General features: G+C 34.1%; 1 protein-coding gene across 2 annotated transcripts in view; it reads left to right on the top strand.

Annotated features, from left to right (window-relative positions):
* The window catches only part of NR2C1 (nuclear receptor subfamily 2 group C member 1), a 46,092-nt gene that overhangs the window by 15,688 nt on the left and 6,868 nt on the right, over positions 1-23,536 (top strand). Inside the window, exons 4-11 of one of the 2 annotated variants that reach the window (XM_038558670.1) lie at positions 1,184-1,265; positions 3,363-3,542; positions 4,772-4,919; positions 5,016-5,106; positions 8,275-8,459; positions 10,035-10,200; positions 15,696-15,817; positions 22,007-22,146. In XM_038558670.1, coding sequence (XP_038414598.1) covers positions 1,184-1,265; positions 3,363-3,542; positions 4,772-4,919; positions 5,016-5,106; positions 8,275-8,459; positions 10,035-10,200; positions 15,696-15,817; positions 22,007-22,146 — 1,114 coding nt within the window. The remainder of the gene's footprint in view (positions 1-1,183; positions 1,266-3,362; positions 3,543-4,771; positions 4,920-5,015; positions 5,107-8,274; positions 8,460-10,034; positions 10,201-15,695; positions 15,818-22,006; positions 22,147-23,536) is intronic. The other variant, XM_038558671.1, reaches the window with a different exon arrangement.

Here is a 23,536-nt window from a genome sequence, read left to right as displayed (position 1 = left end):
CTCAACCACTGAGCCACCCAGGTGTCCGTATTTAAACATTTTAAAATCAGGGCAGCCTGGGTGGCTCAGTGGTTTAGCGCCGCCTTTGGCCCAGGGCGTGACCCTGGAGACCTGGGATCGAATCCCATGTCGGGCTCTCTGCATGGACCCTACTTCTCCCTCTGCCTGTGTCCTTTCTCTCTCTCTCTCTCTCTCTCTCTGTCTGTCTCTCATGAATAAATAAAATCTTTAAAAAAATAAAATAAAATAATAAATAAAGTTTTTAAAATCAGAATTAACTCCTGAAGGCATTCACACCCCTAAGAGAAGAAAGAGTCAAAGTAGAGGGTTATTTTGTAGGTTGCCTTAAAGCCAAGTGAAGGTGATATGGTGAATGCCCTATCACATTTTTTGATAAAATGATCACATTTTTTGATAAATGATTTTGATTTTTGATTGAGTTAATTTGTTCATGTTTCAAAAGGTTGAAAGAAAATGATAAAAAAGGTTAGAAGCTAAATCTAAAAGAAGAAACTAGTATTTTTTTGCCAGCATTATGTTAGCTATAACTAGTGATTAGCTCTTTATATAAAGAGGGTTTATAATTTGTCCAAGGCCTCCCCACCCAGTCCGACTAACATGCTACCATTTATCAGACTCCACATCCCATGCTGTCTATGACTACACCTAATCCAAATCTTAGAATATTCATTGATGAAAGGTTTATCAATCATATTTCCATAATTACAAGTAAATACCTCAAAAAATTTAACTACTTTTCTGTTTTAAAAAATTCAGTTATCTTTTTATGCTGTTATAGCTTGTTTTTCCATGTGGAAAAATTTTGAGCTGTCATGATAGGGCTGATAGACTGCTGCAGTAATTTTATGTGTTGAATGAATAATGAATAATAAGTGCTTAATAGGTAAGATACATTAAATATTCATGAATTTGTTTGACATTTTATGGAACAAATTTAAAAGATATTCTTCTTACCTTTGCTTCTAATAACTTTGAAGTTTTTACTTGTATATACAGAAAATTAACAGTAGTTTAATTGATATACTCTTAATAGAGTTCAAAGTTTCAGAAGAACTTATGAGAAAGCAAGCAATAATTAAGACTAACTGTTCTTTTATATTTTATTTTAAGAGCATTATTAACAAATTATTTTTTTGTTTTTGTTTTGGGGGGTTTTCTTTAGCTCTTAACAGATAATTCTTCCCCAGACCAAGGACCAAATAAGGTTTTCGATCTTTGCGTAGTATGTGGAGACAAAGCATCAGGTAACATTTAAAAATAACTTTCTATATGTTGTGTTGTTGTGTTGTTAGAATAACTACCATACTACCATGTTTCTTCTTCTGAAAGCAAAAAAGAAAAGAGCATGTTGTTTTTATTTTATTTATTTATTCATGAGAGAGACAGAGAGGCAGAGATGGAGGCAGAGGGAGAAGCAGGCTCCATGCAGGGAGCCTGATGCGGGACTTGATCCTGGGACCATGGGATCATGCCCTGAGCCAAAGGCAGATGCTTAACTGTTGAGCCACCCAGGTGTCCCTTTTTTTTAAAAAAAGATTTTTATTTAATTATAGTTCATATTTTGAAGCCTATAAAATTTAACTGAGTTTTCCCCAAAGCTTTTTATTCACCTGATGATTTTTTTTACTTGAATGCAATTTAATTCGATCTTGCAATGACATAAAAAGCATATTTTGAAGAATTATGAAATTTTGCTTTTTTAAAAAAATGATTTGTTTATTTAGGGTCACCTGAGTGGCTCAGTGGTTTAGTATTTGCCTTCGGCTCAAGGCATGATCCTCAGGGTTCTGGATGGAGTCCCTCATCAGGCTCCCCACAGGGAGCCTACTTCTTCTTCTGCCTATGTCTCTCCTTCTCTCTTTCTCTCATGAATAAATAAATAAAATCTTTAAAAAAGAGAGATTTATTTATTTTGTGGGGGGAGGCAGAGGGAGAGGAACTCAAGCAAACTCCACACTAGCATGGAGCTCCATATGGTGCTCAATCTCAGACTTTGAGATCACAATCTGAGCCAAAACCAAGAGTCAGGTGCTTAACCAACTATACCACTCAGGTGCCCCAAAGAGTTTTTCTTTGCAAATGTAAGCTGAATATGTGGAAATTTTTCTTGAATGTGAGTTCAGTTTTGTCAAAGGAATTGCTTAAAAATGAATTGTGCTTAACACGTAACATCAAGTTGTTAACTTACCTGTTAAGCCCTGTTACTAGTCCAGGAATATAGAGTAGCTTGAATCATTGAGATGGAAAAGCTCTGGTTACTCTTTATTTAATGCTGTGTATAGCTGAGCAGGCATTTCTCCAAGTATTATTAGTACTCAGGGTTATGTCATTTTAGTTATATTCATTGTTACATTATGCCAGGAAAGCACCCATGTTCACTAAAGTATAATCTTAAATCTTTTTCCATAGCTTCATTACAAAAATCTCCACTGCAACTTTTCCAAGAGTATGTTCAATTTAATAGATGTTGTATCAGAGAAATGACTTGTGAAGTGCTATGTTAATCAAAATGTGATGAATTGCTCCAGAAATTTAAAAAATGGCACCCGCAATAAGAAGAGATTACTATAGGGATACCTGGGTGGCTCAGCAGTTGAGCGCCTGCCTTTGGCTCAGGGCGTGATCCCAGAGTCCTGAGATCAAGTGCCACATTGGGCTTCCTGCATGGAGCCTGCTTCTCCCTCTGCCTATGTCTCTGCCTCTCTCTCTCTCTCTCTCTCTTTTTCTCTCTCTCTCTCTGTCTCTCATGAATAAATAAATCTCTTAAAAAAAGAGAGATTACTATAGGTGCACCTGGGTGCCTCAGTTGGTTAAGCATCCAACCTTTGATTTCAGCTCAGGTCATGATCTCTCAGAGTCATGAGATCAAGCCCCATAGCGGCTCCACAACCAGTGTGGATATTCTTTCCCTCTGTCTGTCAGCACTCATCCACCCACCCCCAAAAAAGAGAATATTATAGCTCAAATACTAATTGATATATTTTTTGGAGCATAGCTTTCAGAATAAAATACCTTTATATAAGAGAATTACAATTTGTAAGTTATCTCAGAAGTAAAAATAACTTTTACTTATTATGGTATTATGGATGGTTTTGCTCTTTCTTTTTCTGAAATTTTCCATATTGTTAACAGAATTAAAAATTCATATTGTTTAATATATTTAGCAAAGAGTATTGTTTCATTATCTGTTTAGTAACTTCTAAAAGATTTTTTCATGTCACAAACTCAACAATCTCCATTTCATCACATATATTGTTATTTTAAAGGGAAGAAATGGGTTTATTTCCATTTCTGTTTCAAAATATGTGACTTTTGTGTTTTCTTAAACATCTTGTCCCTAGGTCGTCATTATGGAGCAGTAACCTGTGAAGGCTGCAAAGGATTTTTTAAAAGAAGCATCCGAAAAAATTTAGTTTATTCATGTCGAGGATCAAAGGACTGTATTATCAATAAACACCATCGAAACCGCTGTCAATACTGCAGGTTACAGAGATGTATTGCGTTTGGAATGAGACAAGACTGTATGTATTAGCTTTAAAGGAGAAAATAATTTTAAGAATTCAGGCAAAGTCTAGAATTATGTCAAAATTTACTCAATATGTCAATATATATGATTTTAATTTACAGTTTTCCAACTATAGAAATGTGTACATATGCATGTATTTTTTATTGATTCAACAAAATACTTATTGAGTGTCTATATACTTTGCATGTATGTATGTTTGAACATATTTTTGTTTGTTTGTTTTTTTTTAAACATAACTAACTAGATACCAGTTTAGTTTTCGGTCAGACTACTAAGGTGATAAGTAGGGTAGCTAATTTTTTTTTTTTAAGATTTTATTTATTCATAGAGATGCAGAGAGAGAGAGAGAGGCAGAGACACAGGCAGAGGGAGAAGCAGGCTCCATGCAGAGAGCCTGATGTGGGACTCAATCCAGGGTCTCCAGATCACGCCCTGGGCTGCAGGCAGCACTAAACCGCTACGCCACCGGGGCTGCCCTAGGGTAGCTAATATTGATTGAGGTCTCACCATGCCTAACTCTGTATATAACATATGAATTAACTTATTCTCATAGCAGAACCCCATGCAGTAGGTAGTACTCTTACCCATTTTACATTTGAGTAAACAGATACAGTACCTTGCACAAGGTCACACAACTAATAAGTGGCAGAACTTGGATCTGAATCTTGGCAGGCGTTTGTTGTTGTTTTTTTCCCCCTCAGAAAATGTACATTTAACAACTAAACTATACTATCTCCTAAGTATCATGGAATAAAATTCCTATAAAATATACTACCTAGATTATATAAATGAAGATTATACCATTGAAGTATTTCTCAAAAACTCCCCCTGCCCTTAACTGAAAAATGTTTTAACTTTGGTCTTTTTGTGGCTCCCTATCAGTATTGTTTCCAGTTGGTCAAATATTATTTTTTTAACTCATAGATAGGTAAGAGACTTCTAACTTGAGTTTTTCCTTCTTGACAGTGAGCTTTTAAAAAATAAGAATTTCTCTACATTTCTACCATAGCTAGGCCAGGGAGAGAAAAGAGAATGAGAGATGCAAATTACTATTCTGAAGCAACTTTGTTGAAGTTGAAAATAATTTCTAAAAATAAATGATTATCTTTAGAGTTCAGTTATGCAACTGTCTCCCAGGAGAGCAGCATTGCTGACAGAAAGGTTACATTTATAATTGCCTGTAAGTTCCTCATTGTGATGTAATAGTTTAACACATTTCTGTAGCTGTTCAGTGTGAAAGAAAACCAATTGAAGTATCACGAGAAAAATCTTCCAACTGTGCCGCTTCAACAGAAAAAATCTACATCCGAAAAGACCTTCGAAGCCCGTTAGCTGCAACTCCAACTTTTGTAACAGATAGTGAAACTGCAAGGTATAGTAAAAACAAGCAAAACATACATTAAGTAGCTGGTCATTTGTTTTTCTTCCCAGTGAAACTAAGGCTAAAATTTGTACTTGTTTATTACAGGTCAGCAGGACTGTTAGATTCAGGAATGTTTGTGAATATTCACCAGTCTGGAATAAAAACTGAGTCAACTGTGCTGATGACACCAGATAAGGTGTGTTTAGTGCAATTAATTTAAAGCTTAAATTTTTTAAGATATTTTTTTAATTTCCACCATTACTTTGGTCAATTGATGTGCTTTTAAATATTCTCTATTAGAAATTACATTTTTTTAATATAAATGATCAATTATTTCAAGTGTTAAATGACAGCTAAAACAACTTAGTGACAAATTTGATGCCTTTATGCAAGGGAAAACAATCCCTAGATCAGGAGAGTGCTCTTACTGAAGAATTTGGGATAGGAGTAAGTTTTAGTGAATATTAGAGAAAGTAATATGAAAGTAGCCTCAATGGCTATGAGGTTGAAGATTTCCTTGTAAGGCTAGTGGGTCCTGTTTTTTAGGATAAGGTAAGCTAGTTAAAGTGAGGCTGCTGGATTATAATTGGTGTGTATTAGGTTTCCTTGACAGGTGTTTCTTGTAAATGGATGCTGACTTGGAGTTTTAGATTTTGACCAGGATAGCCTCTGTTTTGTATGTCCTCATATATGAATATCAGTAGAAATGTTCATTATTCCATTAGGACAATTATAGCTTCAAAATGAAAATGACAGACAAAAGTCTTCTAGGTTTCTTTCATCTCAAAATACAGCTCAAAAATAGAAATTACAGTAAGTGTGGAAAAAAAATTTTTAAGATGTACTTATTTATTTTAGAGAGCAAGAGCATGAGCAGAAGGGGCAGAGGGAGAAAGAGAGGGAGAGAGAATCTCAAGCAGACTTTGTGCTGAGCATGGAGCCTGAAGCAGGGCTTGATCTCATTACCCTGAGATCACGACTTGAGCCGAAACCAAGAGTCAGATGCTTAACCGACTGAGCCACCCAGGCACCCAAGCGCAGAATTCTTAATATTTCTTTTATGTTCCCCTACAGATTTTATAGTAACAAAATACTTAAAATATTTCAGGTGAAGAGAAATCCTAGCACCCCTTTTACTCAAAACATTGACTTGAGTCAGGAGTCGAAATAAGATTGCAAGAGCTCTCGTTATGTGTCTAAGTTACCTGGGTTCTCTTCAAGATTGGAGTGCTTCTTTACGGAGCAAGGAGTCTCAGGGGAAAAGTTTATTTATTTAGATAGAGCATGCGGAGTTTCTGCAGTGTTCAGAAACCCCTTATGAGAACAAAAATTTCTCCTAAAGACTCATGTCTGAAAACAGATTTTAGGGAGCCTATGATTAGTTTTTCTCTCAGCTTGTGATATGATCTGGTTTTATGTGACCTATAAAGATTATTCATCCAATTTATAGTCAGATTTATTATATATTTGTTGTTTAATAGTCTTAAGACACTCTTAATACCTGAGGTCTGGAATCACATTTCATCTGCCACTTAGTAGCTGCATAACCTTGAGCCATTTTTTTGACCTCTTGATGCTTAGTTTCCTTTCTCATCTGTAAAATAGGGCAAATAAGAGTGCAAACCATACAGGTTGGGCATTAGTATTTTGTTGTTCCATGGGAGGATTTGACCTTTTACCATATATTTTGGAATTAGAAGATTTTGCTTAGCCTTGTGTACATGATTCAAGGTTAGGACTGTAGTTACAATTGCACTGACGTATTACCTCCTTTAGGAAAGGAGGACAATTAAGTTTTGTTGAGAAATTACTATTTGCCCAAACACTACTTTTCTCTATGTCTTCGTAGTAAATTATAGTAACAGTCTTGTGTGGTAAGTTCCTGACAGTTTCAAAACTGTCTAGTAATAAGATGAGGTCTTTTCACATTGCCTACGAGTCTTCATTGACAAAAACAAGAAAATAGCTAGATGAGCATGTTACAAAATGGAAGAGAAGTTAAAGTTCTAGTTGAAAATTAAAACACTTAAGTGTTGACTCCTTTTACTCATGTATAGGAAGCCTGGAACAGTGGCTAGAGCCTGGGCTTTACCATCAGAGCTGACTGCCCCGTCTTGCCTCCAGTACTTACTGCTGGAGTGATAATGGATAATTTTTCTTATTGGTAATAAAGGGATGATGATTCCTATTTTACAGGGTTGTTAACGAGGATTAAATAAAATACAGGTACAAGTAGTAACCATGTAAGAACTCCACAACGGGTAGGTTAGTAAATGATTCTGGGACCACTCATTAATTTGGGGAGCACAAAAAAATTGTTTCACTCTATTCATGAAAATCAGTTTTACATAAACTAAAGAATTGCTATAACATGAAACAGCAAGGAAACGTGCATTTTCTCAGGATTAAGAACACTAAAAATAAAAACCATGAAGAAAGAATTGAATGTCATTAAAGGACTGTCAGTTGACCATAGAAGCAATTGTGAAGGGTCTCTCATTAATTAGGTTAGGATGGACTAATTTGAGTATTTTTTTAAAAAATGATTCACTTAAACACATCAAATATATAAAAATCTATAAATTTAGAATGGTACTTAAAACTCACCTGTCACCATTAGAGGTTGCTAAGGGCATTGACTCATTGCTCTGAAAACTGATAAAGAAAAATCAAGTATCTATCTGCCTTTCCTATGGAAATTGTATTTCTGGGTAGTCAAAGAGTTAAGGAAAATGTACTTTTACACAAAATAATTATAACTAATTAGTGAATAAAGAATAAAAGAATATATACATCACTAACAAAAGCTAAAGACAAATGGGAAAATGTGCAACGTGTAACAAAAGCCTGTTATTTTAAATATGTAAAGAGATATTCCACCTACACAGTTGTGGCATTTATTTAACATATTTCACACAATGGCTGGTAAAAGTTGGCGTTTTAGGAATTCTGTTGAGTAATAAATACATTGACCTTTTTTTCTCTTTTAGTAAAATTAATTTTAACACTATACAGTAGTTCATAAGTTTTGGAAATTGTCAGAATTTTAATTCTAAAAAGAACTTAAGATCATCTAATATCTGTTTACAGAGAAAGGGATTGTTGATGTGAATAGATTAATCATGATGTACAATTTTTGGTTTAATTGTATAAACATTTCCTCGGAAAAGTACCTGATGTTTTTAAAATTACATATTCCTCAAGAAGTTTCTAAAAGCTCAGAGCCTTTTGATTTTACTTTCTAGGTTTCGTTTATCTTAATTAGAGTACTTTTGGCATTTCACAATCTAGAATTGGATATCTCAGACAAAAAGTTCTTTGATACCAATTTGCAGATTTTAACTTTTTTTTTCTTTTTTTAAAGGCTGAATCATGTCAGGGAGATTTAAGTACGTTGGCCAGTGTGGTTACATCATTAGCAAATCTTGGAAAAACTAAAGCTCTTTCTCAGAATAGTAATGAAATGTCAATGATTGAAAGCTTAAGTAATGGTGATACCTCTTTGTGTGAATTTCATCAAGAAATGCAGACCAATGGTGATGTTTCAAGGTAAAGTCTGTTTTGATCTTAAGTATTAGTTTTTTTTTTTTTAATTTATCCATGAGAGGCACAGAGAGAGAGAGGCAGAGAGAGAAGCAGGCTCCCTGCAAGGAGCCCGATGCGGGACTCGATCCCGGATCCCAAGATCATGACCTGAGCCAAAGGCAGACACTCAACTGCTGAGCCACATGGGCATCCCAAATATTAGTATTTCTTAAAATATTTTTATGTAGAATACTGTTTATAGAAGTTTCAGAAAACAAGTATTTGACTTAGAAGATGTAAAGCATAGTAAGTTTGAACTATTAACATTCAATGTAAAATGTTCAGCAGGTTACATTCTAAATAATGAATGATAAATGAATATTATAAGATTAGAAATGTAGTCATAAAATTTAGGAATTTTTTTTCTTGCTAAAGGTGATACTTTAGGTCTGACATTTCAGAGATTTTATCTCTGTGTATTTGGAGTTAAACATTTGTCTTATCCCAGGCAACCATGTCATTTCCCCACTAATTTCTAGTGATGAAAATAGATTTATTTTTTTTAAAGATTTTATTTATTTATTCATGAGAGACACACACAGAGAGAGAGAGAGAGAGAGAGAGAGAGGCAGAGACACAGGCAGAGGGAGAAGCGGGCTCCATGCAGGGAGCCTGACGTGGGACTCGATCCCGGGACTCCAGGATCACGCCCTGAGCTAAAGGCAGGCGCCAAACTGCTGAGCCACCCAGGGATCCCCTGAAAATAGATTTTAAAAATGTAATTGAATTAACTACAATTTTAAGTTGCACTTCAGGAAACTTGTATGGGAATTCTATTTTTCATTCTCTTAATGTTAATACATGAGGTGTAGAAACTGAATTTCTTCAGGCTTTTTTCACACTGTTCATCATTTAAATGTTGAGGAAACTGCATTTAAAGAGTCTCAATAAGTACTTTGTTGAACATGAGATTTTAAGGAACTCTAAAAGACCTCTCATTGAAAAATATGGGGAGCTATTTTAAATAAAAATTTGATTATATTAGTTCATTATTTGCCATCCTAATCTCAAATTCTTACATTTTAGAGGTAGCTGTGTTAACACAAGTTTTAAAATATTTTCTGAATATTTAAATAGGATCTAACTTTGTTATGTAGAATGCAGTAAAGTTGACATAAGTTCTTGTCCTTGTTCTTTCTAAATAGCTGCTGTATGTAAAGTAAATGGGTTGTTAATCTTATAGTATCAAATGTATAACTTATTGTAAAAGTATATTTTTAGACCAGTGTATAAGGGGTTTTCTTTCTGGTAATTACATAGATTTTTTTAAAAAGACTTTAATTCTCTGATAATACTGTTCATATAATACTTTTAATTCTCTGATAATACTATTAATATAATAGTTTTTCATACTATATATATATTGAAGTTGTTGCTTTGGGAAACAGATATCACTGAAATAGAATAACCAGTGATATACCAAAGTTCTGTTTTCTAAGTAATATTTTTAGGCCTAAATCTTAATTCCAGAATTTTATGTAGAATTTTATTTTCTTGTGGAGAATGACCAAGCTCATAGCATCTGATGTCTCCTTATAGGGCATTTGACACTCTTGCAAAAGCACTGAATCCTGGAGAGAGCACAGCCTGTCAGAACTCAGTAGAGGGCATGGAAGGAAGCATACACCTAATTGCTGGAGACTCAAGCATCAATTACATCGAAAAAGAGGGGCCACTTCTCAGTGATTCACATGTAGCTTTCAGGGTACTTCCATATATTTTAATATTTTTTTTATATTGTGTTACTCGTTTTGATTTCAGTCTTCCCGTCAGACATCAAAGTACATTTGTTGTGCTTTTAAAGTCAGAAATATTCCTAATAAAATTCAAAATAGCAGCTGAAACATACACACCTGGCTATATTAAAGTGATGGCTCAGTAAAGCATCCTGCTTATCAATCATGGTTATAATATCGATTAATGGTTTTAAGTCTATAAAAGCTACCCTTTAGAACATTTAGATTTTTGGGTGTTGTTAACTGAGTATTGACATTCATGATGTGTTGGCTGTATCAGTTTTGTTCAGTGCCTAGCTTCTACTACTTTAGTGTATACCAGTACGTGAGACCCAGATACTCTTAGCGTAGTAACTCTAAAGAACTCCATTTATTATGTATTGCCCTAATTAGCTAGCTCTCAGTATTATTTTAAGAATGTAACAATTACTTAATACATTTTAACTTTTGGCTTTTAACTTTTTACACTTTAATCATTTTGGAGGAGATAATTTGTAGTTTCTTTTTTGCTCCCTTAAATGCATTAATACATGATGGAAAGAATACATCTAGAACGTTAGAAAATAACTTTATCTTTCAAATACTATTTGGACTATAGCTACAGATACACTGATCTTTGAGGCCCTACATTAAGACTTTGATTTTTTGACCTCTCCGTTTTAATCATTCTTTATCTTTGCTCTGCTGACTGAGTACTGTCAGCAAATTATAAGTTTCCATGGGTTTCTAATGAAAATATACACAGTTATCAAATAGAGATTTGTGTGACTGGTACAAATAACACAAATCTAACACTGGCTAAAACTGCATACAATAAAATTTATATTTGTAAAATTTGACGTGGTAGATGTAGCCACAGAGAAAACTCAGTGACATAATAAATTGCTGTAACTTGATATAGTCAGTAAAACATAACAGTGAAACCAATCTTCATGTAAAATTTTACCACAGATAACCTATATGGAAAAAATTAGAAATGTTTTATTTGTACCCTACATGAAAAATTTTTATGGGGACTATAAGAAAAGACAATGGGAATAATGCCATTCTTAAAAATTATGGTAGGAGCTATGGACAAGGGTGGAATAAAGCAAAACTGATTTTTCCATTGCTCTTTCTTATTCTAAATAAAAGACTTGCTTTTGTTGTCTTTTATTTTCTACCTTTGGATTTAAATCGGAAGGAGAGGAAAAAGATATGTATTGCAAGGAAAAAGTATAGAGTACTTCTACAGGAAGTAGAAGTAATTTTTTTTTTTGTATTATTGTTGTTGATCTTGGTCCTTGAAATTTTGATTCTTTCAAATATTTGTTAAGGACAGATGAGTTAGGCAGATCAGAACTTTTTTCCTCTCTCTGAAGGTGTTTTGTTTTGTTTTGTTTTGTTTTTCTTTTTGTTTTCCTTTCTGTTTAGTCTTTGACCTGCTGTACTCTGGGTGTCCTTAGAATCAACACTGTGAAGTTTCTTGGTCTCCTGACAAAGACGGCTTCTTCTCTCCCTCTGATTCTTATTTACTGCCTTTGTGAAATCAAGAGTTATATGTTTTCCTCACTTCCCAGCTCAGTACTTTCATGTAGTTGGCTTTCTCATTGATGTGTTATAAGTTATAAAACCTGCCATTTGTAATTAAAAACTCACTTCTCTCTTAGCAGCTGAGCTAAATAGCATTTTGTCCCTATTTATATACAGTGTAGTTTATAGCATGCTTTCATGTGTACATTCTTATATTTGAGCTTTAATCACAGTTGGTTGTGAAAGTTTGGATTTTTATTGTCATTTTGTACATGAAAAAAGATTCGGAGGGTTTCTGTGTTTGTTCAACCAAGCAGGAGAAGTAATTCTAATAATGCATTTTGGAATTTGGTTCTGGAGATCTAGAACAATAGAAATATTAAGCATTTTTTTAAATTTCAGAGTTTTTGGTGTGATTTCATATACTTTATTCTTGTTTCTTATAACTTGATAACATGGTTAATCAAGGTAGATAGAATTTCCATTTAGAAATAAGTGTATATTGCAAAGCTAGGTAGGTGATTTCCAAAACTGTTCTTTCATATGTATCATCTCAGTATTCAAATCACGATCCTTTTGGTCACCATGTTTGATGTTTGGGAGTCATCATCATTTCTCCACGCCTTACTCCCCTCCATTCCCTAATTGAACCCTACTCATTCTCATTCTTTTGTTTGAATTTCTCCCTTCTTCTTCATTTTTATCATATGTCCAGGCCTTTTAAAATTTCTTACTCAAACTTACAGTACTATCTTTGCTTCCAGTCTCTTCATCTTGTCTCCTGTGCCTTGGTAACAGAGTGATGTTTGTTAAAAATCAGTCCATTTAGGTTACTCTGCTACCTAAAAGCCTTCATCAGCTTCCATTGCCCATGTGAGATAAAGTCCATGACCTTTTAGCACCCTCCACATTCTGATTCAGTTGCCCATCATTTCTCAGACATGCCATCCCTTTCTTAGCCCTTTCTGTAGCTCATTCCATTTCCATTTCCATTTTATTCTTCCATTGAGGCTTCAGCACTTAGCATAGTATCTGACAGTAAAATCTCAGGGCATCTGGCTGGCTTAGTTGGTAGAGTATGTGACTCTTGATTTTTGGGTTGTGAGTTTGAGTACCACATTGAAGGTTGAGTTTACTTAAAAAAAAAAAAGAAAAATTTCAGTAAGTCGTTGCTGAATTATAATGTATAACAATGACATTTTGGAAGTAGAATTCAGATCTAACTCAGGTCAAATGATTTTTTTAAAGTTCTATCATTTAGCTTATTATCAGAATTATAGAAACTACTAGAAAGGTAATGATAGACAAGTAACTTCTAAAATGGGTAGCCACTTTTAGTTCATGTCAACACTCTTCACTCTTAAAAATCATCTCAATATATTGGGGCACCAGGGTGGCTCAGTGGGTAGTGGGTTGAATATTCAACTCTTGATCTCCACTCAAGTCTTGATCACACAGTCATGAGTTTGGGCCCTCTATTGGGCTCCATGCTGGCTCTGAAGCCTACTTAAAAAAAATCACCTCAATGTACTGAATGGGTATAATTTTTAAAATGTGTGTAATTCAATTTATAAACCTGAAAGTCTACAGGCATTTTTGGGAAGCTTTTTAGCCCCTTTATTAGAAACTTATCTTCTCTATATAGAGGAAGAAATCTTTGTTTTGCAATCTAAAAGAGTTCTTGAATAAATTCTTTATTCTTCAGCCAGTACTGGCCAATTCATAATGCTAGAAGTGTATCTTGCTTTAAGAAAATTATGTAAAACATAAATTATGAGATATTTCTTCTCTTTATAATACAACATGGCAGTCTTTTAAATCATGAATTCCTCTAGTATATATTGCAAATGATTTAAATTTTCTGATTAAAGCACAAAGTTTTCAACATTACCATCACTGTTGTGTCAGTCAAGGTACATCTATCTTTTAGCCCTTATATCTAATTTTTAACACTATTTTACTTTCTTTTTTTTTTTTTTTTTACTATTTTACTTTCTTAAAAGTGATTTTAAACTATTTGTTTTGTTTAAGCAACTCTTGTTTTGCATCTTACTTAGTCTACCCCCAAAACTAGTCATCTCTGTAAATTCCCCTGATTTTTCAGGCTTTGTCTCCCCTCCTCACCTTGGGCAGTTCTGAAAAGGTATTATAGTTCCCAGTTTGTTTTTTTTTTATATACTTATGTATAGAAGCAGTTGCATCCTGATAATTATATTTAAGATGTTTAATATCTGCCTGCCTATAGTTATCTTAAGAATTCTCTTTAAATAATGGCATTTTAATTTACTACCCCATAAAACATTTCTCAGGCATTTAAAAAATACTCCGGGTGCCTGGCTGGCTCAGTTGGTGACTTTTAATCTCAGGGTTGTGAGTTCGAGCCCCACATTGAGTATAGAGGTCACTTAAAAATAAAATCTTTTAAAAAGTTTTTTTCTTTTAATAAAAAATATTCTTCTCATACGTGGAATTTCAGCTGTTAATTTCTCTGTCGTTTCATTAGTTGGCACCATTTATAAATAGATAAACCATTTGTGGCTAATAATGAACAAAGGCAGTTAATATTTTTTACATTTTTATCTAACATTTCTGGAGAACTTTTATATCATTTTGATGAAAACCTTTTGATCTGTTAGGTATCATAGACACCTTTGAGAATCTGATTAAAGCTATCCATTCCCCAGAAAAATACATATGGGTACATCCACCTACTCCACCTCTGAGGTAGCCACTGTTAACTCTGTGGTACATCTTCTGTTCTTTTTATATATATTTATGTGTACACACACACACACACACACACACTGTCCCTTTCTCTTTAACATAAATTGGGTCATCTACATATTGTTTCATAGTTTTTCCACATAGATGTCTGTGAGGTATTTTTTTTCTAAGCCGTTATATCTCACTAATTTTAATGCCTACAAAGTACTTTATAGCATACATTATTTTCCTTAGTGATAGAAATTTAGGTTAGTGTTTCTTATGGATGAAATTACATTTCATTTAATAAGATTTTCAAAAATGCTTTTACAAGTGTTTTGATGTGGGATATTTATTTTCAACAGTTGACACACACTTAACATAACTGCCTAAGGTCAGCAGTACAAACTGACAGCCTGTGAGTATAATAGCCATGGACATATTTTGTTTTACCTGTCGATTTCACACAGAACCTGCTCTTTGAAAAACAGAGTAGGCAGTCCTGAGCCCAAATTACCATGTTTTCAATATATGGAATTCAAGTCATAGCTATGCTTTTTTTTTTTTTAAATGGTAGACATGGGGGGGGAGAGAGAGAGAGAGAGAGAGAGGCAGAGACACAGGCAGAAGGATAAGCAGGCTCCATGCCGGGAGCCCAATGTGGGACTCAATCCCGGGACTCCAGGATCACGCCCTGGGCCAAAGGCAGGCACCAAACCGCTGAGCCACCCAGGGATTCCCCATAGCTATGCTTTTTATCTGGGAATATGCCCTTCCTTAGATGGCACCAGCAGGCCCACTTCACTCATTATTCTTCTGACCCTGTACAATTGGAATTTGTTATTCCCCATAGCCTGCATGAAAGGAACATTTAATATACAAGATTGTTCCTTAAACTCAATTTGTTATTTACCATTATTTATAAAGGAAGAGAAGAAAGGGGGAAAAAAAATGCACTTGTTAGACCAAGACAGAAATAACTTTTATAAAAACACAACCAGAGAGTATCATGATTAGTATTTATTAAATGGGATTCTGCTTATCTGAATATTGGTTTGTTAGCAATTATGACCTACTCTTTCTAAATCCTATTTTTAGCTGTAAAATCCAGTCACTTGGATTATTTCAAGACTTGCCTTTTGGTGAATATATCAAACTCATATTTGATATGTTTACATTTAACTTTTTCAAAGAAATTCTAATTTAGAACTGTCATAAGATAATTTACCTCAGTCCCTGTTCATACTAGCTCACCATGCCTTCTCCTATGCCTGAGTACCTGAATGTGCACTACATTGGGGAGTCTGCCTCCAGGCTGCTGTTCTTATCAATGCACTGGGCACTTTCGATTCCTTCCTTCCAGGCTCTAGGGTAAGTGTTTTGAAGTCCTTGAGTATAAATGTGATTTTTTTATAGCACAAATGTACGCTAAGCAAGCACTTTTATTTTGGATGGATTTGCATTAAAGGAAAAAATGGTATGACATTATTAAGTTTTGTTATTTATTTGACAAATTATGGCAGTATTTTCTTATATTATCTTTATGTGGGAAGAGTATCCATGTTACATAATTTGACTGAGTTAATAATTCAAATGGAATATATGCAGTGGAGCTGATAAGTCATGGCCAGCATTTATAGTAGGCTATCTTTGATCTGAGGATAGGGAGGCTGTAGGTATGTCCTGGGGTTAAAGGAGCTGAAACTGGCATACAGTGAATGTTTCAAAATAGAAACAATGGTTTTCCGGTCTATGGTTACAAAAAGTGGAGAAGGGGGAAAAATTATCAACCCCATAGTAACACTGTGATAATTTGGAAATACCTACCACTAAGGAGTACATGAGTAATCTGTATTACATCTGTATTACCTGAAGGTTGCCAAATTTATTTAGATTGTGTTAAAGTAACTGGTATGAAGGGGCAAAGAGGTGATGGAAAAAGTTAAGCCCATAGTTAGAAAAGTATTTTTCTAGTCAGAGGGCCCTATTCACCAATATGATTTCATAAATAAGCATAAATTTCAATATGCTTTCATATGCTGTACATCTGTTCTCCCGTTTGCCAGATAAGAGTGATAACTGCCCATCCTTTATTCTCACAGAATATTTTATAATAGGAATAAGAAATAAATCTCAATCATGACCTTGAAAAGCCTACATAGGGGCACCTGGGTGGATCAGTCTGTTAAGCATCTGACTTGATCTCAGCACAGGTCTTGCTTGATCCTCAGGGTCATGAGTTCGAGCCCCACGTTGGGCTCTTGCTGGGCTCTTGCTGGGTTTTAGCCTACTTTTAAAAAAAGTCACACATAGAACCCCACTGTCATTGGTTTATAATTTGGTGTTGGGTGTACTATGCATTAAATCACATACTTAACTAATATAATTGCATAGATTGAAAGCCTGATTTAGAATGGTTAACCTTTAGAACTATTATTGTTAGCCTTTTCTCTCAAAATAACATTTAGTTTTCAGAATTTCTCCAGGCTGCTTTTTTTAACAAAAAAATTAAAATATATAAATTTACATATTCACAATTTATATTAAAGGATTAGGTTTAATTAGTTCCCTATACTTGTAACTGGAGTACTTTTGTGTTGAAATGTAGCCAGGTGCCATTTTTTTATAACAGGCTATCAATTATTATTTAAAAAACCAAAAGGGAGTGCTTTGAACTCTTTAAATTATTATATAACACTATTGATCTTAAGTACTTCTATTAAATTAAGTGTAATTATTATATGGAAACATTCTCCAAATGTTAAAGAAACCAAAAATAAAGCCTGAGGTTTACAGTTACATTACAGTTTTACAGTGGCAGCCACATTTCCCTCTGATCTGTACTGAAAATTGGTTTTAATGTAACAGCTACAGGAGTCTTTGCAATTAGAATTAACCATTGGTGCATGTGAGACTATTAATCGATACATAAACTCTTATGGTCCCCATCTAGATCATTTGTAGTTTGAATTAATCAGATGGAAGAGGACTAAGTATTGATGATGGGAAATTCTGTTGTGTGGTAATAACAGCTATTCTGAATCTCCTAGAAACTGACACTGGTTGCATTTTTGTCCCTAGGCACAAAACTTGAGAACAAAGCCCTAATGTTACAGAGAGAAACAGATAAGCAACATTAATCATTTTCTAAAAGTCAAGTTTGGTTTGATTACTTACTTGAATGGAGGGGAACAGTACCTTTAAGAACCTTTCAAAAAAAAAAAAAAAAAAAGAACCTTTCAAACAATGGATGGTTAATACTGTTTGTATTGTACAGTCCTTTGTGTTCTACAAGGATATTACTTTTTAAGATTTGTCATTTCAATACTTACAGGAATTCAGCTGTTTTTCACTTCTACCTGCATAATTTATGTGACTGCACAGTAGTAGGTTCAGTTATGGGTATTTGGCATGATTTGTCAGCAGTCCTCTACCTAGATTCTTGTAATATAACCAAAAGTTCTAAAGTAGCACTATTTGCTACAGAAAACTTTATTTCTTGAGTAATTTAAGAAACTTTCCATAAATACTAAACCTGAAGGATATATCTTTTAAAATCCCACTGAGACAAAATAATGTTTACTATAGACATGGGTTGAAAACAAGCTCTAATGCCTTATCACTGACTACTTTTCCAATGCCTTCTTTTCAAACAGATGCTGCTAGGTAAAGTATAATGCCTTGGGTTTATTTGCATAGAAGACAAATGGTTAGGGTATCCCCAGGGATAAGTGACTTTCCAAAGTCACATTACTTTATCAGATAAATAGTATAAACAATTATCTGATCCCTAATTATGAGTATTATGTACATATTTTAAAGAACTTAACAATATAGAAGAATAGAGAAGAATACATATAGCTATTTGTAAAAGAAGTTGACATATTTACTGTTATGCAACCTAATGCCTTTATTAAATAACACTGGCATTCCTTTCAGCATACCTAACTGGTACTTCAATGACACCTATTTATTAGCAACTTTTGCTTTTCAAAGGAAAGATGTTTTGAAATTAGATAGTATAATGTGATTACAATAGTTATTTTTGTTTTTGTTTTTGTTATAAAGATTTTATTTATTTATTCATGAAAGACACAGGGAGAGGCAGAGACATAGGCAAAGAGAGAAGCAGACTCCTCGCAGGGAGCCCAATATGGGCGGGACTTGATCCCAGGACCCCAGGGTCACTCCCGGAGCAAAAGGCAGCCGCTCAACCACTAAGCCACCCAGGCGTCCAAGTTATTTGTTTTTAACAGAAAAAAGTTGATAGCAAACATGCTCTTACTGTCACAGAATATTAGCTGTAAATAGGGATTCTCTACTAAGAAATTGGACTTTAGCATTTTATTTGCTAAAATTTTAATGATTTATACAAAAGCATAGATTTTGAACAGCTGGATTCAAATTCCGGATTTATTCATCTGTGAGCTTTGCTACTTAACTAAGCTCTGTTTCTACGTTTATGAATTAAGAGCAGAAATGCTTTCTTGCTGGTGAGGCTACATAGCTGAGATGTTGAGTGTATATCACCTTATCTAGTGCTGCTACAAACTAGATTATCAGTGCTTGTTTTCCTTCACTCTCTTAGGAATCTTCTTTTTAAAAAGGACTTGCTGTTTTCCTTTCCTTCAAATGTTCAGACATTTGAACAGCATAGCTAGCTGTACTACAAGGATATTTGAGGTTTTGTTTTGGATGAAGATATAGATATAGTTATCTTTCTGTAATTAATCTCCATATTTAGTTCTTTCAGTGTTCCTTTGGAAACAAAATAGTATGATGGCTTATTCCTCATTTGCCACTTTTCATCTTTTTTCTTTTGAGGTACTCATAACAATTTTGGTGTTCCTCATCCTCTGCACGGTTACTCCTTAACCTTTTCTCTGAGCTTTCTACAACAAAGTCAGAGTACTTTCTTTACTACGAGGAGTAGTAGCACAGACCAGAAAGAGCTTTTTTTGTTGTTGTTGTTGTTGTTGTCGTTGTTTTTTAATCAGTTAGCTCTGTTCCTTTTCTTGTCCTGTGTCCACTAATTACCTTGGTTAGCTGATTCCTCCTTAAAACTTAAGAATCTCTCACTTACTCTCTCTCAAATAAATAAATAAATAAATAAAATCTTTAAAAAATAAATGTCGTAGTATAGAAATATAAAGTAAAACTTCATCCTCCAGGGGTAACTAACCCCACTAATTAACAATTTGGTGTCCTCCTACCAGGCCTTTTCAGTTCCCTATTTTAGCAATCCAATATACAGTTGCATATCCTATTCTTTGTCTTTCTCTTTACAGTTGGATTTCTTCTTATGTCAACACATGTAAATTTATTCTTCTTAACGGTTACTTAGTATTCTTTTTTACAGGATCTACTATTGATTTACTCATCCTTCATTAGTAGACATTTGGGTTCTTGTTAATTTTCTTTGTTACTCTATCCAGTGCTGCAGTACTTACTGTAAATATAATATATAATTTACCTACTTTGTGTATTTCTATAAAATAGGTTCTTATAAGTGGAATTGCTGAGTCTAACAGAGTGTATGTTCTAGTTTTTAGATAGATAGGGACTATTAAATTGTCTTCCAAAAAGATGTTGAGTCAGTTAACATCAGCAGTGCTTATATGAGAATGAATGCATATTTCCTCAATTCTGATTTCAGGGGATCCCTGGGTGGCTCAGCGGTTTGGCACCTGCCTTTGGCCCAGGGCGCGATCCTGGAGTCCCAGGATCGAGTCCCACATCGGGCTCCCGGCATGGAGCCTGCTTCTCCCTCCTTCTGTGTCTCTGCCTCTCTCTCTCTCTATCATAAATAAATAAATCTTTTTTTTAAAAAATTCTGATTTTAGCTGTCTTTTCTGATACATGAAAATAGTATCTTGTTCTCTTTTCTTTGATTTTAAGATTTAAATTTTACATCATTTTTTAATTTGGAGATTTGAAAATACTGATTTTTTTTTCATTTAAAACTTCACTTTCAAATAGATTTTGATTGCCATAAGAAATTAGCAATACCCTAGATCTTTTTAAGTTTTTGCCATCTTTCTCTACTCAGATGTCAGCCCCTCAGACAGGCCTTCTCTAGCCCCCTTACCTGAACACTCCCCCCCCCCATTTTTAATACATCGCCCTACTTTATAGTAATGTAGAATTTTATTACCTGAAGGTAACTTAATGTATATATAACCATTTGCATGTGTGTATAATATTTATATAAAATATTTGAAATGGTATTTTTTATGTTTACCTTCTGTGTCATGGAGGCAGACTTAATCCTTCCTGTTTATTGCTATTTCTCCAGTGCCTTGAATAATGCCTGGCATATACTTTATGTCATCCTCTATTTACATAATTCTTATATCTCATAATAACTCTGAGCAGGGTATAGGACATACAGTTTCTCTTCATTTTATACAGCTGAGCAGCTGAGACCTGGGAAGCTTATTAGCCAGATTTCAAATGGATAATCAGTGGATGATCTAGGTTTTAAAACCCTGGTTGACTTATATTCTAGTATTTTTTCTACTCTCTCATGCTCTTGAGATTTCTTATTCAGAAGTTCAGGAGAGGGACCTTTCTTATTTTTATTACTCCTAGCAAAATCCTCAGTATGTCATGTTATAGGGATACCAATATCACATCTGAAACATAACTTAGAGAATAAACCATTTCTCCCAGGAAATCATTTGCTTATCTATCATCAATTCATTCCAATTACCTTTTCTTTAAAAAACATTAGCCTTCATTTAAAGCAGGAAAAAACTTGGGAAAGTTTTTAATGTATGCTTTTGCTTTTAATATTGTTTAAAATAATCTTTATTCCATCTGTTTCCATGAAATGTAGAATTAAAGCCCCAATTTTTAGTCCCAAATTCTACCTGCAGCTGTTTTTGTTTTGCTTTTGAAGGTTTATTTATTTATTTTAGGGAGTACACGCAAGTGGGAGAGGCAGAGGGAGAGGGAGAGAATCTCAAGCAGACTCCACACTGAGCACAGAGCCCAACAAAGGGCTCAGTCTTATAACCCTGAGATCACAACCTGAGCTTACACCAAGAGTCAGACACTAAACTGACTGTGCCAGCCAGGTGCCCCTGAAAATTACCTGCAACTGTTCTTATAAACTGGCTGATTAAATAATAAGCTAGCTAACAATTAAATTTCTAAGTTTTCTTCATCGATTGCTATGTTACACAAAAGGCAATTGATCAGGTCCATGTCCAGTGATCTTTCTAGGATAATTTTAGTTCAGTAATATTTTTATTTTTTTTTATTTTTTTATTTTTTTTTTTAATTTTTTTTTTTATTTATTTATGATAGTCACAGAGAGAGAGAGAGAGAGGCAGACACACAGGCAGAGGGAGAAGCAGGCTCCATGCAACGGGAGCCCGATGCGGGATTCGATCCCGGGTCTCCAGGATCGCGCCCTGGGCCAAAGGCAGGCGCCAAACCGCTGCGCCACCCAGGGATCCCCAGTTCAGTAATATTTTTAAATAAAAGAGTCAGTTGTAAAATTTATAAAATACATGTTAATATCTGATACATGTTTGTTGTGTTTTGTTCTAATAGGCAAGAAAATAGCATATCATTGGTGAAAGCTTATTGGAATGAACTTTTTACTCTTGGTCTTGCCCAGTGCTGGCAAGTGATGAATGTGGCAACTATATTAGCAACATTTGTCAATTGTCTTCACAGTAGCCTTCAACAGGGTAAGGAACATTTTATATTTTCTTTTTCCAGGCTATCAGAGGAGGGGGGGCGTCAGTTCTACAAACTATATTATCATTAAAATCAGATAGCTAATTAATGTTTTAGATACCAACAGCCTTTTTACTAGAGGTAACTTTTACATTTTGATGAATTCATCCATTAGTCACCTAAAAATATTTTCAAAAGAGCATAACAAAACTGAAAAAATTATATTTTTAAGTCTGACAGGCTGCTTCTGACTAAGCCTTGTGATTTTTTTGCATACTTGAACATAGGTACCAAAGAATCCAGGGTTAGCTTACATAGAGGTGATCAGATATTTTTAAATACATACTTCCCACCAATTTTCAAACTTTTTTTTACTATAGTCCTTTGAATCCCAACATAGGCTGTTTTTTTTTGTTTTTTTTTTTTTTTTAATCAGTTCATTGGGATGTATTCTCTTGTGTAAATAGTACTGAAGAGTCACAGAATAGTCTACTCTTTTATCTTTTCTTGATGCCATGGTAATTACGGCTTTATTTGAAGAAACAGGGAATCATTGATTTATAAATGTTTAACTTTAAATTGGCTTGTGACTAACCATGAGCATGTCCCATCCTCAAATGGGAAGAACTGCTTTTTGAATTTAGGAATAATTTCCAAATTGGGAATTATGTTTTATTTCCTTAGCATGTCTCATTTCTCATTGTTTTACATTATTTTTAAATCATCTGCTTCCACTTCCTGTTTGAGGGCAGAGAAGTCATTAAGATGATTGATTAACCGCATCATTAACAGTAGATATGCTAGAATTAACACTATTCCATCTTATTTATGGACTCCTAGTCTTGATTCATTTATCATGAATTTGTAAAGGATTATAAATAGCCTACTTCACTAAAGCTATAGTTGGCTAATCAGATGTATTTTAAACGTAAACACAATAAAATTTTTTATGAAACTTTATTATATCAACTTTTCTTTGGTCTTGGCAGTGTTTTTTACTAAGTATTTGTTTTTATTTTAGTAGTATTAGTAACTTTAAAACATCAAGGTGCTTTTGCTCATTTTTTCAACCAATTATAAACTTAAATAAAATCTTGTTATCGAAATTTGGGTCTTTTGTAGGCCAGTTTTTCAGGAGGTTATCTTTACAGCTTATCTTCTCAAAGGTGTATCTTGAAACACTAAATTTGCTGGGATTTTGTTTTGTTTTGCTAACAGCTTGTTTTTTTTGTTTGTTTTTTGTTTGTTTTTGCTTGAATGAGCAACGGCTGAAGATCACTAATTAGTTTCATCTTTACTTGCAGAGATATTTAATTTTAAACACTGACAGGTTGGTTATATTCAAAGCTAGAAATTAATGAGAAGGAATTACTTGGTTAAAAAATTTTAGCCAAAAACTAG

The sequence above is a fragment of the Canis lupus genome, chromosome 15 (genome assembly GCF_011100685.1).
Source record: "Canis lupus familiaris isolate Mischka breed German Shepherd chromosome 15, alternate assembly UU_Cfam_GSD_1.0, whole genome shotgun sequence".
NCBI lineage: Eukaryota > Metazoa > Chordata > Mammalia > Carnivora > Canidae > Canis > Canis lupus.
The sequence above is the reverse complement of the archived record's forward strand: the minus strand, read 5'-3'. Positions and strand labels throughout refer to the sequence as shown.